The sequence below is a fragment of the Paramormyrops kingsleyae genome, chromosome 20 (genome assembly GCF_048594095.1).
Source record: "Paramormyrops kingsleyae isolate MSU_618 chromosome 20, PKINGS_0.4, whole genome shotgun sequence".
Taxonomy (NCBI): domain Eukaryota; kingdom Metazoa; phylum Chordata; class Actinopteri; order Osteoglossiformes; family Mormyridae; genus Paramormyrops; species Paramormyrops kingsleyae.
The window spans coordinates 15,837,928-15,854,813 of NC_132816.1; the positions used below are offsets into that span (position 1 = coordinate 15,837,928).

At 46.3% G+C, this 16,886-nt stretch overlaps 1 protein-coding gene across 1 annotated transcript in view; it reads left to right on the forward strand.

Annotated features, from left to right (window-relative positions):
- Positions 1-3,928: 3,928 nt before the first annotated feature.
- The window catches only part of LOC111853651 (regulator of G-protein signaling 7), a 65,029-nt gene continuing 52,071 nt past the window's right edge, over positions 3,929-16,886 (forward strand). Inside the window, exons 1-2 of the mRNA XM_072703680.1 lie at positions 3,929-4,109; positions 4,963-5,062. Coding sequence (XP_072559781.1) covers positions 4,985-5,062 — 78 coding nt within the window. The 5' untranslated portion in view covers positions 3,929-4,109; positions 4,963-4,984. The remainder of the gene's footprint in view (positions 4,110-4,962; positions 5,063-16,886) is intronic.

Consider the following 16,886-nt stretch of genomic DNA (forward strand, 5'->3'; position numbering starts at 1 on the left):
GGCTGAGAAAAATCATTTTTAAAATTTCATTGAGGCCGTTGCATGAAATTTCCGTAATGTTCTCCTGATGCATTCATGACCCTCAGAGTTCCACATGTACCTCCAAGACATTCCCGTGGCTGGAGTCTTTGAGACCCTGCAAATTTTCTACACAGCCACTGTGAGAACATGAATTCCTGCATCAAATGAGAGCCAAACAGGGCTGGGCGGGAGGAAGACCAGCTCAGGGAGGGTGACAGCGGGGAAAATGTGTGAGGAATAAATCAGAAACGGTTCAGAACCAGACTGCAAAACTTATGGGGCTGCCAGAAATGTGATGGCAAAAACAAATTGTTAATGCCCTCCTCTAAAACAAAACAAAGACAAATTTCTGAGTCCTTAATGGTCTGGAAATATGGGCCAGAGAATATCATCCCCTCTGTGGGCTGTGGTTTGGACCCACCGTTCCAGAAACCAGTGAGGCTTGATAGCAAAACAGAGCATAAGCCACAGAATCCTGAGAAATAATGGGGCTTGTATTACTATGAGTACTGACAATTACTAACATTGTGTAAGCTTATGCATTTTGTCCTATTGACATCTAAAATAATATTGTTCTACAATGTAGGCATTATGGTACGAAGTAGAACATATAAATATAGAATCTCCAAATCTCTTATGGACTAATAAATAGCTAAATATATCGTACGACTAATGTTATCTTCAGATGAATCAACACACTTCCCTGTATTTAAAATTTTTTTCTCTCTAACCTTTGCAAGAAGGCAGATGCGACGTCAAATTTTAGTGCAACTTGAATGCTGCTCTGATGAATCACCAGGACTTAAAATCATTTTAATTTGTCACTGGAAGGTATAATTGCTAAATGTGTGTGTGTGTGTGTGGCATCTTTTTACTGGTTACTCATTACAGAATTTCTCCATATCGGAGTTCATTCAGTGTGTAGCGGTATCAAATTTGACTGTGACAGCAACCGCTGGCTCACTAGCCATATCTGTGCATTGATCCGCCTCTGTGTTCATGTCCGTCCCTCTGCGTACGCCTGCTTCATCCCTCTCAGCTCTTTCCCTGTCTCTGCCATCCCAGCCAGGAAGTAGAGATATCTAGTTTCTCCTCAAGAGGCCTGGGGAAGAGCGTCAATGGTCCTTATCTTAAAACAACCCCGAATGACAGTGCCGACTTAGCGACCCGTTTTTTTAATCACAGCTCCATCAAATCCCATCTTGCCGACCGAGGATTGATTTTGCGCCTGTTGTATTATTCACATGGCGGAATGAAATTTTCCTTCCTCTGATGAAGGCAAGGACTTCTGAGGTACAGAGAGCCTGTGAAGGGCTTTTCTCACAGTGAGAGTGGACATAAAAAAAAAAAATGCCCATTTGCACTGGAATAAAGCAATCCAGTATGTGTGGCATAATCAAGTAACAGTAAAAGCATCTGACCCTTTTGTCTACTCGCCGGTCTGTACATAAGCTCTCTGAGAGGATACAGAGCGGGATACTGTAGTTGAAGGAGCCGGCGCAATAAGAGAGGATTTCAATTACAGATTCAGGGCTGCAGATTGTTACCCCAGGCACAGAGGAGATGGAAACTGATACAGCAGTTTGGTACTTCTGTTCACATCGCACACAAATGCACCGAAAATTTCCACCATGAATCAGTAGCGCCGACTGTGTTAGCTGATTAGCTAAGCGTAAACGTACAGCACGTTAAAAGCAAACCAGGATGAAAACAGCGATGGTAACTGATAACTGATAACATCGCATGTTCTCACTAGTAATTGTTATGGCGCTCACATCGCCTTTGAATCGATATGTGCTCAGCCATTCTTCCATCTAATCTAATTCTCCATCCAAAATACTAATGCTGGCACTTATGTAGCAATAAGACACCAAAAATAGTTGTTTTAAAAAACAGTGTCAGTTGTTCTTGTAAGGCATTCATCACCGTAAGCTAGACTTAATCCACCGCCAGTACCTGCTCGTCCTAAGCAGGGTCGGGGGAGCTGGAGCCCATCAAAGAAGCTAGGCAGGGAATAACCCAGTAAAAGGCACCAACACAGACTCAGGGCAAAGACTCGAACCCAGGTTCCAGAGGTACGATGTAACAATACTAACTATTGCACTACCGGGCCACCCCACTAGATGTCATAGTTATTAAAATCGATTACCTTTTAATAGGAATTCCAGCTATAAAAACATGAAGAGAAAGAAGAGATGCTTTAGCGATCGTTTTATAAGGCTTAAGTGGCTGACTCTCATGAAAACCCCACCCATCCAATCTATTATACCATTTTAATATAGAATGTTGAATCACATGTTTCTGTGTGGCACAGAATATATTATTCTGAACTCAAACAAAGAATTGCATAAATATGTATAAGACATTAATTATTCCCTTTCTCTGAGACAGCCCATTTTCACAGATTTCATATTAAACTGAAATAAACTGTTATGTGAAATAACATCACACTGGGTTACAAGTGAAAAACATTCCATAATTATGCTCTGGAAATATCATAATGAAGTTGATTTTTAGTATATTGGAAATATATGACCCAATTCAAGACCCCAAGTAGCACTGACCTCGAAAAGACTCCACTGAACTGTTAAATTTGCCGTTAGATTATTCCTACATCTGTAGCTGAGTAGATTATAGGCAATGGATTGGTCTTCAGTAGGTGGTCTTTTAAATGGACTGTAGTTTTCTTCATAGTAAGCAATCAAGCCGTCGATAATTGTTCATTTATGCCATTAAAAAAGGGGCTCAACACAAAATTCTGAAATAGGTTCTAGATGACCAAAGACTTGCCAGGGACACAAGGCAATGGGACACAAGGCAAGAGAACACACAATAAGACTCAAAAAGAAATTTGTCATATCGGCAAGAAACATGGAAATGGTCAACGGGCTATTGGAAGCCGTGGAGACAAAAGTGAACACAAAGACTTTGGTCCGAGGATTGAGCTTGGAGGAACGCCCACTGTTTAAAGCTGCTTGGTTGTGGTGGTGTGACATTTCAAACAGAGAAATGTGTTAGGAAAGTGTTAGCTAGGAGCCAAAAATATCTGCTGAGAAATCCTGTAGAATAATTAAGGGTCTACTGTGTTCCCGATATGTAAAGGGAATCTGTTACTAAAATGACGGGCATTTAATTTTACATGAAGGGGAAACGGAGCTCGTGCCCGCCTGAGTTTAATACTGTTTTCAAATAATAATTGTTTTATTATTTGAAAAATCATTCAAAAATTGAGAATAGGTTAACGAAAGTTTTAAAATTTAGGCTGCAATATGGCTGCCCTACCCAGTTGCCAGGATATCGTGATCATTGCTTATCCAGTACAGTGTTACTGGAGGGCCTGCAGCCTATCCCAAGCATCGTAGGGCACAAGGCAGGGGGACGCCACACAAAAGATGCCAGTCTATCACTGGGCATCCACAATATAGACAATTTTGAGATGCCAACTCACATAATTGCACATCTATAGACTGTGGGATTAAACAGACACTGCACAAGAACATGCAAACTTCCGGGACACCAAGGTATGGGTGGGGTTCAACCCCCCAGCCCACAAGGTTTCATGCAACGGTGTCAATATAGAACCATGTACCTGCCAGAAATACTAATTGAGCAACAGGGTGTGTGTGTGCACGGGAGTGCAGTAGGATCTGGTAATAAAGGTTGCACTTCCTAAGTCAGTTATACGCATGCATAATATATTCTTAGTGGATTAAATAAGACTAATATATGCCAACCAATTTATACAGATACACGTTGGCATAATAATATCAATTTACAGAGAGCCATCTCCACTCAAAAACCACCGCTGATGCACAGCGCCCAGTTGCCTAGGCACTTACAACCTTTCAATTCCTTGCACGTGATTGGTCAGAGGTCGAGGCGCGCTCACGTGTAAGTTGTGGGTGCCGCGCGTTCCTGCTGCCTCGGCTGGATTTGAAAGAGGGAAGCGGTAGCAGGATAACGCCGAGCGTCAGCTTCTCATTATTTCCAATGAATTATCATCGCATTCCAGCGCCTGCCAGCTGACGACTGCGCCGCATATTTCCCCGTGAAAACAGGATTTTGTTTCCAGGCTGCGTTTCCTTGAGGTAAACCACGATTTGCCCGTTTATTGCATCTATTTGTTTTTTTTACCTCTTCTAAAATGTAATGGATTGATCGGGCGCTGCAGAGCTCTCCAGTACCGAAACGGCTCTTGTTTCGCTGTGGAAATAGCTACATGACAGGCGTTTCTTTTTTTGCATGCAAAAAAAGCAACAGTAAAATAAATGCATAAATATACATTTACATCTTACGTCAAGCACGGCGTGCATGTTGATGATGAACAAGACCGTGCATCTTAAGCTGAACGCCGGAGATGGGCGATTTAGGACGGTATTCGGATGCAGGATACCTTCATTACTGTAGGCTCGACGTCAAATATTTGATTGAATCGGCTGACAGTTATAATAAAGCCGTCTGCCATCAGCCGCACGTTTTACACCAGTCCGTCACGGTGATGCTTACATGGAAGCGTGAATTGCAGCTCATTACCTTGCAGGACAAATAGATGGTGTCTTGCTTTCTCTTTGCATTTCAGAACATTGGTGATCATAACGTAAGCCTTATAGACGCTGATTTGTGTTATTTTTGGTAGCATCCATGCCTAGAAGGAATGTTACCGTGGGATATTTAACGTAATCGTCGCTATTGTAAAACGAGTATGTGTGCAGATATGTCAACCCTGTATAATTATTGTTGTTATCATCATTATTATTCTTGATATGGTTCCAATTAGCCAACGGTTCCCTTTTCCTGAAGTACCAGGCTACACGGTGCATTGGATGAAAATGTCGGTATTGCCTATACAGACACGGCAGCTTGTCTTCGGCTGGGTCCAGCCTGGCTGGCTTTTTGCTAGGGATCGTGCATAAAGACACCGGCTTCACTCATGTCTTTCAGCGGCACTTGATCACCTTGGGTTATGGCGCAGACAAACAATTATGGGCAAAGCAGCAACGGAGTGGCTGACGAGTCTCCCAACATGCTGGTTTACAGGAAGGTAAGTTGCGGGGCGCCGCCGCCTTAATGATACGGAGATCGGGCGACGCTGGCGAGTCACACGACAGCCTTCTGTGACCTTTTGGGAAGTCTTTATTTCCATAAAATTGAAATGCATTGGCGAGAGATGGGATTGCATTCTTGTATGAGTGTCGCCACTTGCAATGCACTTGTGGTTGTGTTTTTTTGTGAATGCATGAAATAGGGCAATAAGTCAGTAGTTCAGTTTTTTTGTCATTATCTGTCCTTAGGTCAGGTGGCGCACCTTACTGCTGCCTCCTACTCTAAACTTGGGGGAATCATTTTTTGACCATCCAGGAAACCTAATTGCATCCTGTCTGTTTTCCCGATCAACGGGTGTTCCACATTTTCGTTAATTCCCATGAAATGGGTTAATTTTCCATTTGCATTTTTGTAAACTGGGCCATTTCTTTATATTATTGGGACAGGATAATACTGAGTTTGATTTAATCACTTGCTGCTTTTAACGTGCTATTTTATCCTGGTGTTTTAAAGTGGGACTTTTGGTTGTTTTTGGTCTTCACGTGTTCGCCTGTTACTCAGAATAGGACTCCAGAACGTTCTGATCACTTTTTTTTGGTGGGTTGGGGGTGCATGTGCAGTACTCATGAATCCCACCCTCCCCCCCGGTTCTGCTTTGAGTCCAGCCATGTGAGCGTCGCGGCCCAGGTGTGGCCGTCGGACATGCGAATCTCCTTTTAAAATAGTCTTAGTTCTTCGCTACATGTGTTTGGAGGAAAGTTTTATCTCACCTGGGAGCCACACGCTGTAAACTTCGCTCCAAAGTACAGATGTAATGAGATATTGCTCTGCATGGACTGAGAGGAGCACCAGCAGACCAGAATTGTTGCCATTTTGACTCGTGAGGTGCATTACCTGCTCTACGACGCGGTTATTTCCATGAAAATTAGCTATTAGCTAATAAGCTGTTAAATGAGATCATCGGCCCTGCTTGTGAGTCTTCCATAGCAGGGACACTCAACTACCATGCTGTGCATAATAATTGTATCAACCGGATGAGGAATGCTTAAAAAGTTGTTGCGCTTTTCACAAGCAGCCGTTGCAGCGATCGTGCAAAATATCTCCGCAGAGAGAAGGCCAGCAAACTAACTGAATGCAGTGGTGTTACATGAGAGTATGTCATTGATATGTGAAGATGCTATTGGATGATAACGCAAAATACTACTTTTTTAAGACTAGAAAACGTATGGATTGAAGTTTCGAGCTCCTCAGTCTTTCTGATGTTCTTTAATGTCCCTAGATGCCACAGCTTAAAACAGGTAGCTTGCCTCGTGAATTGATAACCTGATATTACATTCCCTCTACAAAATGCTTTGACTCATTGCACATGCTTTATCCAATCTTCTTGTAAAAAGCAAATTAATTTAATAAATTGAATCGCTTGAACCAGGAGAAAATTATGTAATCGATGCCAAATGGAATTGCTGGATTCAGTAAAATCCTTTCCTTTAATTATAAAGGATAAACTGGCTCTATCAAAGCATTTAATGCTGTGGATTTTAAAACATAACATGGAAATAAAATGAGATGGCACACTCCCTTCCGAATCACACGTCATCCACAAAAATCATGCAACACTCATGAGTCATTCGGGTGAATCCAAGGATCTCTGATGACAGGGCTCGCTGTAGAGAGTGGCCGCAGGTTCCCGTCAGCTCCCGCGTCTGCCGTAAGAGCCTCTGTCCCTGTCCTGTCCATTCCCACCGCAGCTGTGCCATGACACCGTCCCGCCATTCTCCCCTGGCATGGATGGCAAATCACCACGCTACCAGGGTGATGTAACAGACTCTCCACTCCCAGGCTGAAAATAATTTCCCGATTAGATTCAGAAACATGCTAATCAGCTGAGACTCGAAGCAAACTATTGTTGTATTAAAAGTGCTTAATGTATGTTCATGGTGCTGTAGAACAAACAAGCATCATTTCAGTACGTGGACGACCAAAGCCATTGTGCAGCATGTCCAAGAAACCAAACTGATGTGCTGAATTTAGTGGCTTGCACATCTCTTCTGACGGTTCTATCGCCACTCTGCCCTGGCACATCTATCGGCCAAGCTTTGGGTAATTATGTTCCGTGTGTCACGTTACATGCGTGTATCATATCTGATGTCTTAATGATGGCACCGGCCGTGCAGATTTGTCACACGGGCAACGTGGTTGGCGAGAATAAACCACGCGTGTAAACAGTCTTTAGCGTAATCTGATACTGAGAAGAGCTGCCGTTTTCACTTTTGGAGAATTCCCAGGTGGTTAAATGTTTTGCATTTTGGTATTTTTTTTTTTTCTTCTTTTTTCTCTTTTTCCAAACCCCTGCATTCGCAGCCTTTTGAATTAAAAGCTTTGCATGTAACCAGACTTGTGCATAATGTGTCAAAGCCTTAAGGAAGACAATAAAAGGGGTAGCTTCATAAATAAAGATGCTGTGTCAAGGGTTCCATTGCATTCTTCATTGGCGGTACAGGTCCATGTTTTGCAGACAGCACAGACACAGAGTAGTGGCCCAGGCTAGAATCTCTGTGTTTACGCAACAGATGCAGTTCCTCCCCAGCTAGAATATGATAGAGAATCAGCTGTATGTTGCTCACCTCTCTGCTCCACCCACTCCCGAGGTCAGAGTAGGGCCTGCAGCCTATCCCAGGAACTATAGGTCTACCTTAGATGGGATGTCAGTGTATATAAGTCATTTATGGAAATCAGGTAATGGATGGGAATGGATAGGAAATGTGTGAATTAATTGGAATACAGTGACATAGTAACAAACGCGCAGATGGCTGTAATCTGTAATCTGTGACAGATGGCGGTCCGTATTCTGTGTGAATGAACGTACTATATTGTATTGTGGGCTACATTAATCTGATGAGTTAGCACTATAACTGGGGAATTATCACACACTGTTTTGCGTCTCTCAGATTTCCAGGTCCTGTAAATATATCCTGTTAGAGCACTGCTGTTGCTGGACAATGCAATTAGTAAAGAGTAAATAATCTGTTGTTTATCCATGGGGGATATTCGAGGGAGTACGGTGTGTTAGGGTGTCTCGGAGTTAAACATTACGTTTTGGCTGCAGAATTCACCTTTGCAGCTATTGACTTATGACAGCTGCCATGTCTCCTGATTTTTACGTGATTTTTTTTGGAGCAGGATTTTGGATGTTGATATAAAAATGCCGAAGGTGCTTCTGACAGTCTTCATCGATGTCTGCTGATGGAGCTCATGACTGAGCTCCCTGTGGATGTGATTGTTGACATGCCTCTTGGACTAAGTAGCTTTGACTGAGGAAACTCGAGTCAAAAGTAGTGAATGAAGTGGTGGGCGGGGCTAACCCTAACAGCCACCCTATAGGGTTAACTAGGGAGTGATTGACAGCACTCTGTAGCCCCTCCCACCCTGTGATTCTTTGCTTTATTTTTTCCTAGGTATTATTCATTGTTGCATCATGGGTTATGATGGGCTGCCATTTCCTCCTGGATGTCCCTGGGCGCCTGAGATAGGCCCTGGGCTCGTCCCAGTACTTCTCTGGCTGTGCCATTCTGGAAAATAGATGATTTGGACAGTTCCGGAGCATAAGGAGTCTAGAAATTGAGAATGTAGCAGAAGGGCCTCTGTCAGTCCTGGAGACAGAATTGTACTGTGTCTTTCATATCTATCAATGATATGCTTGGGAACGGGACAACAAAGCAACTCGTTAGTTAGAAGGACGGTGGGTCAGCGGAGCGGCCCGGCCTGCCACTGAATTGCATGGGTCTCCTAAGGGATGCGGTCCGATCACCAGCCGGTAAGTGATCACCCTCAGGGCAGCGTGTTGCTCGGGTTTGGTTTTGATGTCTTCTCGCATCCTCACCAGAATGCACGCCATCGTGGCTTCAACCGTCTGGCTGGGATGAGGATTCAGAAGCATACAGATGCCTATATAAACCGTGCTTGTAAACACTCCGGCATTCTGCGTGAAATATCGTTGTTGATTTTTGCCTTTTTCTGACTGAACTAATTCGGTCCCGGTGTGGATTCCGTGCTTTCGCCGAGCGCTGATTAGTCATACGTGCGTTTCAGACTGAAATGTGCCAACGGACGCATCTGTACTCCATGTTTAATTTGAAAAAGAGCAGAAGCAGCCTTGTTTTAAGAGGCAAAATATGCGGGAAACACAATAGGATGTTTAAAGGGAGGTGTAGCTGTGAAAAACCCGGACGGATATTGTAGTGTGTAATTACACAGGGTTACCAGGGTCCAGGTTGTTTAAACATTGTCTTTATGTCCACAATTTCATCTAGATATCAGCATCGTTACATTTGTAAATATCAGCAGCGATTCTTGCATTATATAATTCAGCCGTTTGATGATATACTCTCAGAGGATGGTACTCTGTAACAATTACGCTCCTGACCACTTCCCCTTAGTACGGTCAGCAAGAAGCATTAACCTCGTTTCACTGACTGCTGACCAGTATCAGTGCTGGGTGCCCACCACAGTGGAGGTGTGTGTATAGCGTTTGTTCCTGGTCAGCTCTCCTGCTTGGAATTCTGGGTATTTCTGTATGTTTCAATCCCAGTGGTTTGGCCACATGAAAGCGAGACAGGCTTATGATTTTTCAAAGATGAAAAATGCTGCAGATATCAAATTTATCATGTTTACGGGGGTAGCATTCGCAACGGGAGGATTTGATGGCAGACTCATAACCTGCTCCATGGGTCGCTTTTGACTCACGTACCCTTGGCGACCTTTGACCTCGTAGCGTGTTCCTTCTGTCCAGTCCCTGTCACATTCCTTCATTTATTGGACACTTTCTTTCCCTTTTAACCTTCCCTCCATGACATGGCTGGTAATGCCGCGTATGTAGGTCAGATGTTGAATTTTTCATGCGAGCCAAAAGCAGCCTCAGCTCCGGATGGGGCGAAAGCGAGTCGAGGGCAGGGCGGGGCTGGGCGGCAAACGCCCTCAGTCGGGGTGTCCCGTGGCCCCTCCCCCCAAACGCTTTGATCAGGGGGTCCCATCCGCTCGCCGCCGCCCACTCAGAGCCACCACTGTGATCTTCTGCACCCTGTCTGAGCGATGACGCAGCTCTGATCCAGAGCGCACAGTACCGGGAGACGCAGCCGGGTGGAAAAGCGATTGGGGAGTGGCGACGGCATTGGTCAGAGACAACTGCTGAGATTAATCTTCCCCAGATGCCTATTAATCCACATCACCTTGGCTCCTTCACTCTCTGCCTCAGTCTAGCCGTCTGACCCCGTCTCTCCCAGACAGCTCCTCTATCTTTTTCTGGATCTAGTCTCCTTGTCTCTCCTCACCACTTTCCCAGCTGGGAAAATGTCCTCTTTATTTTCTTCTTCTCGTCAGTGGATAGTGGCTTGTTTTCCGGGTCACCGTAACCGCCCCCCCTCCCCATACACCAAGACTGAGATATTTGCTCCTCTCATCAGAGATGGTAATATAGATTAGTGTATCCCTGAGGAATGGTCTTCTAGTTGACGTGAAACACAAGCTAGCTGAACTCTATGCAGGCGGCTAATTAAAAGGCTCTGTAGCGGGCTGGATGTCGCGTGGGTCGTTGGCAAGGGGGCGGGCCGGGTGCGCCGTTACGCCAAACCGCTGGCCGCCATTGGCTGCGCCCTCCCCCATTCTTCAGGCCGGACTGGCAGCAGCTGGTGGGCGGCGTGTCAGAAAATGCCGACGCAAGGGAGTCTTACTGGTGGAGATCAGCACGTTTCACACTCAGAACCCTGTTGTTGTTTCAAAGTTCTAAATCGTAGGTAACGATTGTCACTTCTAAAAACTTCTTGTTATCTGTTGAGGTTAATGGTGCGTTTGCCCCACGATGGGTTGGCATCCCGTCCTTGGCTTGGACTGATCGTTTCTTGAATAGGCTCTGCATAGGACAAGTGATGTAGAAGATGGATGGATGGATGGAAGAACATTATTGAAATTCTCCCCCCAGTGCCGTATTGAGTGCTGAGCGCCAAAGACAGTGTCGACCCGGCAGACTAGTGTCCGCTATTTGTAGACGTCCCTCTCGGAGACTCGCTCGGCCTCCTCTCGGTTTCGCTGTCGGGCGGGCGGCTGGCGCTTCTTCCCGAGGCCCATCGCCACCGTCATGACGTGCTGGTACCTTGGGGGCTCACTGCCCAGCTGAAGGCTTGTGTCGCTACGCGTCACACGGACGGATGTGCATCGCGAGGTACCCAGGGTATGTGTTTTTTTTTTTTGTTTGTTTGTTTTTTTTCTCCTCCTTTTTTGTGACCCACTTGTGCAGGTGCCATCGGTAGCATCTGGTGATTCTTGCTTGATGCGGGACCTGGGAGCGAATACAGACCCAGCTGTGTGTCTCCAGGTCTGCACAGACCACAAGCAGACCACACGATTCCTCTTCTCCCCCGCCAGCAGTATGTCAGGGATGCTTATGTGAAGCTGATCAAGGCAAAAGCCTCTGTAACACACGTACAATAACAGATACTCGATTCCAGCCGTGGGTGGCGTGGTGGTTGGGTGGGTAGAGCTGTTACCTCACACCTCCACGGTTGGGGGTTTCAATCTGCCATCCAGAGACATGCAGTTAGGCTAATTGGTGTCTTGAAGTTGCCTATTGGGTCTCATTGTGTTTGTCTCCCCATTCAGGGGGCACCGGCAGCTGAAACAGGCTCCAGCCCCCCTCCCCCCAAGGCTCCTGACCAGAATAAGCAATTAGAAGTTGAATGGATGGATAATTTAAAATCTTTACAGCTGTATTTTTTCTCAGCTAAATCTGAAAACATTTTTATTGTGTAGCACGCCTCCTTTTAAGTGTAATGCCACAGTGCTTTATTATAATGACAGGATGTTAATTGTTAAAAGTGACGATTATGTTAAATTACCAGCCAAAATGTGTCACGGCGCTGAATTGTATTGTACACACAGAATGGGGTGATGTGGCGAAAACATTCGCCTTCTGAGCGGAAAGAAAACAAAACCGGTGAAATGTCACCCAGTGGGTTTCTGGGACAGCATGTGCAGCCAGGACGGTGTGGCCGCGATGTGTCACGGAGGCGACCGGGGTCTGCAGGAGTCTGGCGTCGCTCTCCCACGAGGAATCCCTCCCGTCTGTGCCAGCGCAGCGAGAACGGGCGCCCTGTCACGGGGATGTTTTACGGCACTTGGTAAAACCCTCCGCGGGATCTCCGTCCAGGACGTCACGTGACGTGGACAAGCATGCTCCATCGGGCGTCTTCTGACCCCGTGACCTCCAGACAATTTGCAGTCGTTCATCTGCTTTTATCCAGAGCAATTCACAGTAAAATGAAGGATCACGATTTACATGCGCTGCCTGGGATTTGAACCCACGACCTTCGCGTCGTTAGTGCGACGCCCTGCTCGTCGAGCTACAGGAGCCGTGACATAGGCTTGCCGAACGAAGCCCCTCTGATTGAACGAGGAAGAGATGCTGCATTATGGGATGTAGGCAGTAGCTTTAGCTGGTAATGGCTTCGCGAGGTAATGAAGGACAGCCCCCTCCCCCTTACGGAAAGTGGCGCAGCCCGGCAGTCCCGTGGCAGATGGCTGTCACCAGGGGCTCTCGCGGTCGGGCTGCCCGGCTCCCAAGCGCCGCGACACGTTCACCTCCGACATCAAACGCTTAGTTGGCTTCCCATCCATTTCCTACTCTTGACGGGACGATCTCCATTTCAGACGTTCTGCTGCCCATTACAGCTCTTCCACCACAATGCATTTCCTGTTTTTATTTTCTGTCCCCCCCAGGGGTACCGTAACCTCTGGCACCGGTTCTTTAGAAAGCACGTCAGACCCCGTCCGGCTTTCTGGAAGCGTGTGACCAACGCCTTGGACGTGTAACTCCTTGTTGGCCCGTGTTAAGAGGCGTCCACGTAAATCGAGGCGCCTGCCGTTTAATGGACTCAATGCTGGCTGGAATTTGGCTGCGATGATGCCCTCAGATTCGAGGATTGCTGCTTCCCTGGTGTCACCCAGGCCTAAACTTGAACGGCGCTCGAAATGACTTCCGATCTGAGGCCTGTCCGCTCCGTCTGAACTTCCACCGCTTAGCTCTCTCGCCCGCTTGCCTGTCTGATACTCCAGTAATAATCTCCCAAATAATTAATCCCTGTATTGTGGCCACAATACATCTCTTCAAATTAATCCTCCCTTTGAAGTCTCTTGCTGCCGCAGCGCCAATGTCTGTTGAGCCTTCTATTGGACCAATGGGGCTTCGCGAAAGATATCGATACAAAATGGGCCATTAGCATGTGCTAATAAATCAGCGATGCGCAAAATCATTGGTAAAATGCCGAAACGATCCGACGTCCTTCCCACGTGAGTTTCCTCATTCTTTAAAGGCCCCCCTTTTTATTATTAATCACGCCGATTCATCTAATGTTCTTTTGTGTTCTCTCTGCTACTCAAGTCATACCCGAGGGTCACGCTACGTGCTAATTTGACGCCGTTTATGACACACAAGGAACATTTCCTGTTTGCGTAAGTATTTCCCACGCAGGGTGATTAGAAAGATTTTCCAACATTTTATATTTGGATTTAAAAGAATCTGGGCCATTTTTAGATGAGTTATTTAGAAGGTATTTAAATTGCGGAATGTTAGAGATGGAGTGTTAATAGGGGAACCTTTAATCGTGTAAATAAGAGCCTTCTTTCAGTTATATGCAGCAACACAAAAATTAAAATATAATCTAATCCATTCATTCACTGCACAGTTTTTTTTTTAATCGCTTAGCAAAAAGCTCTTTTATGACTCGATCTTTTTTTTTTCTAAACCAATTCAAGTTTCTCAAGATTTCAGTGACTGGACCCTTTCTTGGACTCAAACCAACAACCTGTTGTATTGAAAACCTGGTCCTTAATTTATACACTACCAGATGTCCTGGTTGGTGGTTTAATTATAGATCGTTGGAAAATGGAATTGGAGGATATTGTTGAGAAATGCTAGTTTGATAATTTGAGTCTAGTTGATCTATACCTGTTAACTGTTCAGAGGTGGCATTAGATGTAGTGGAAAAGACGTTTGAAAAGTACCTTCAAGTCATCCGAAGACCTCTTTGTGAAAAGGGCAATTTTTGTCCTACTTTCTTTGCATTGGTAAAAGCCCAGAGGAATTAGAGCCTGGTATTGATTTATGTAATAAAGTGTCTCCTAATCTCTTTGGGAGCAGACGTATAATCAATAACCACTCAGCAAAGGCTGGGAATAATACATAAAGATTGATGTTTGACCAACAGATCCAGACCAACTTCTAGTTATGAATGCATCTATAGATTGGATGAATAATTTGATTAAATTTCTGATTTGCAAAACTCCGTATTTGTATTATTCAAATTAAAAACATGCTTATGGGGAAATAAAGAAAAAATGCATGCAGATGTTCAGAATTGATGAATGCAGAATTCTGCTTGGTGATTTCCATATTAAAGCGGCCAATAGACAATACCGGCCTCCAGAGCCTTGGCACAGTCCGGGGTGTGTATTCATCACGGGGAGAGGGGGGCCAGCAGCCATATCGTGGCTGGGGTGTTCCAGGCAGGCTTAGCCAAGAATGAGGAGTGCCATGGCCGCGTTTCAGGGGTTCAGGTAGGAGTGAAGTTCGGCCTGCGCCCCCCATCCCCCCAACAGAAGGTTTTGGAAATTAAAAGAGAACGATGCCCAAGGGTGTAGGAGCGAGTTTGATATGGGGGGTGGGGGGGCACAACTTTATTTAAATCTGAAGGTCTGTTTTTTGGGGAGGGGATTAAAGTCAAATTAAATGTTGGCAGGGATACAGCCCCCCCCCCACGCCCCTGGTTCTGTGACCTGATTTTTTAACATATGGATTCCATTGAGGTGGATAGGCATGCTGAAAAATGTAAGATTGGCGGGGCACATATATGCACATATATAAATATAATATAATGGTGAACGTACGCTGAATTTTTCAGTGCGACGGCGTCGCGTGATACTCACCGAATCTGAATGTCTGCAGCCTGGTGTTTTTATTTTTAACTTGCCGCTGCCTGCCTTCCCCAGGGCTGAGACTGGCCCACCGGTGAAAAGTTGCGCCGTCTTCCTGCCTCGATGGAGCGTTTACAGCGGTTTTAAGAGCGGGGCTTGATGGGAATCCGTTCCCATGGCAACGGAACCCTTCAGCGTACCCTTGCCCGAGCCATGTGTGACAGAATCCATACTATCAGCCCCGCTGAGTCAGTGTCACTGTAAATGAAGTGATCTCTGAATAAATCCTCAAAATAAATCTAAATATTTGACGCGCTGTTATGAACCACTAAATATGTCAGGGATGGAAGCTTTTAGACAATCGTAAACTGTATTAAAGCTGAGCTGGGTTCGCATTGATTTAAACTGGAGAAAAGCTGTTTGATTCCTTGGGTATTGAGGGTGAGGGCAGCAAGCTGTAAAGAGCGAACGTCCTGCCTTGCATGTTAAGAGGCACTAGATGTGAAGCAGCCCTCCTCTTTCAGGGGGCCCTGTTGGCACCTTCAGTTCCAGGAGTGATTCTCGCTGTTATTTTTGCACGTTTTGTCATCGTGTTGAGGGATTTTACTCACCATTTTGCCTGACGCAGGGCAATAAGCGTAGCGTTCTTCGTTTTTGGGTTTACGGACCGCATGGGCTGCCTTTGAGGTCGGCATCGTGCGTCGTATAAGATGGGGTTTCTCAGCCCAGTTCTCAGGGACCGCCAGACAGTCCACGTTTTGGCTCCCCCCGGGCTACCAGCAGACCTGCACCAGCTGCTTGATGTTCTTGATTGTTTGGATCAGGCGTGTCGGGAGGGAGCAAAAATGTGGACGAGGGCGGTCCCTGAGGACTGGGTTGAGAAACACTGATATAAGACAAAAAAAAGACGTAAGACATTTTAATCTACTAAATGTGTGATTCACTTCAGAAACAGCTGGAAAACACACCTGGGTTGTTGGTATTTACTAACAAACCTTACCTGTGACCTTCATCTGCACCCAGTAGTGCTTAACCCCCACTCAAACACGCACACAGGCCCAGACAGAGACCCATGGAGGCGTACCGCGTCCCCCGATCCACCCCGACGGCGTCTGGCCTGACCACCGGGCCGTCCTTAACCGGCCCGTCGATTCTCCAATGACGGCTGCGCCCAGGAGCCTGACACTCCTGTGTACACATTTGCATTGTCAATATTTCCCTCCACCGCTCCAGCGGACGGTAATGAATTTCCCCGGCATGCAGGCCGTCTCCCTGCAGACGCCAGCGGCTGTGCAAATGGCGTGAGGGAAAGATCACGGATGGTGCCGTCGGATGCCCCCTCCGACCCCCCTTCCGGTTAGCGGTGAGGCCCCCCCGCATGGCTGCGACGGGCCCGGCTTTCCGTAGTCGGTCTGCGCGGCGTGTTCCTCACTTCTGGATTGTCCGCCGACTCAGGATTTTTAGCCATCTTCACAGCTCTTCTGAATCGTCACCGGTTGCCATGGGTTACGTGCTGGCGGTGATTAGAAGGCGGGGGGGGGGGGGGGATGTGTTGCATCGAGAGCATGCTAGCTGCTTAAGTACTGTGCAAATTAGCATGCGACCTTTAAACCGCTGACTGTTTGAGCGCCGGCGAGTGGCTGGCAAAACAGAGCCGTGGGGACAGAATCGCGGGGCGGCTCGCTGTGAGCTCTGCTGTGACCTGCCGGCCTTGCTTGGTCCTGTCCGGCTGCTTGCATGTCATATGGGAGTTTCTCCCTGTCTCAGCAGTACAACGGTGCCAAATTAACTCTGTTATGCTACACTGCTAGTCCTGTTATGTACAGTAGCACCGCTAGCCCTAATATGCTACACTTGTAGCC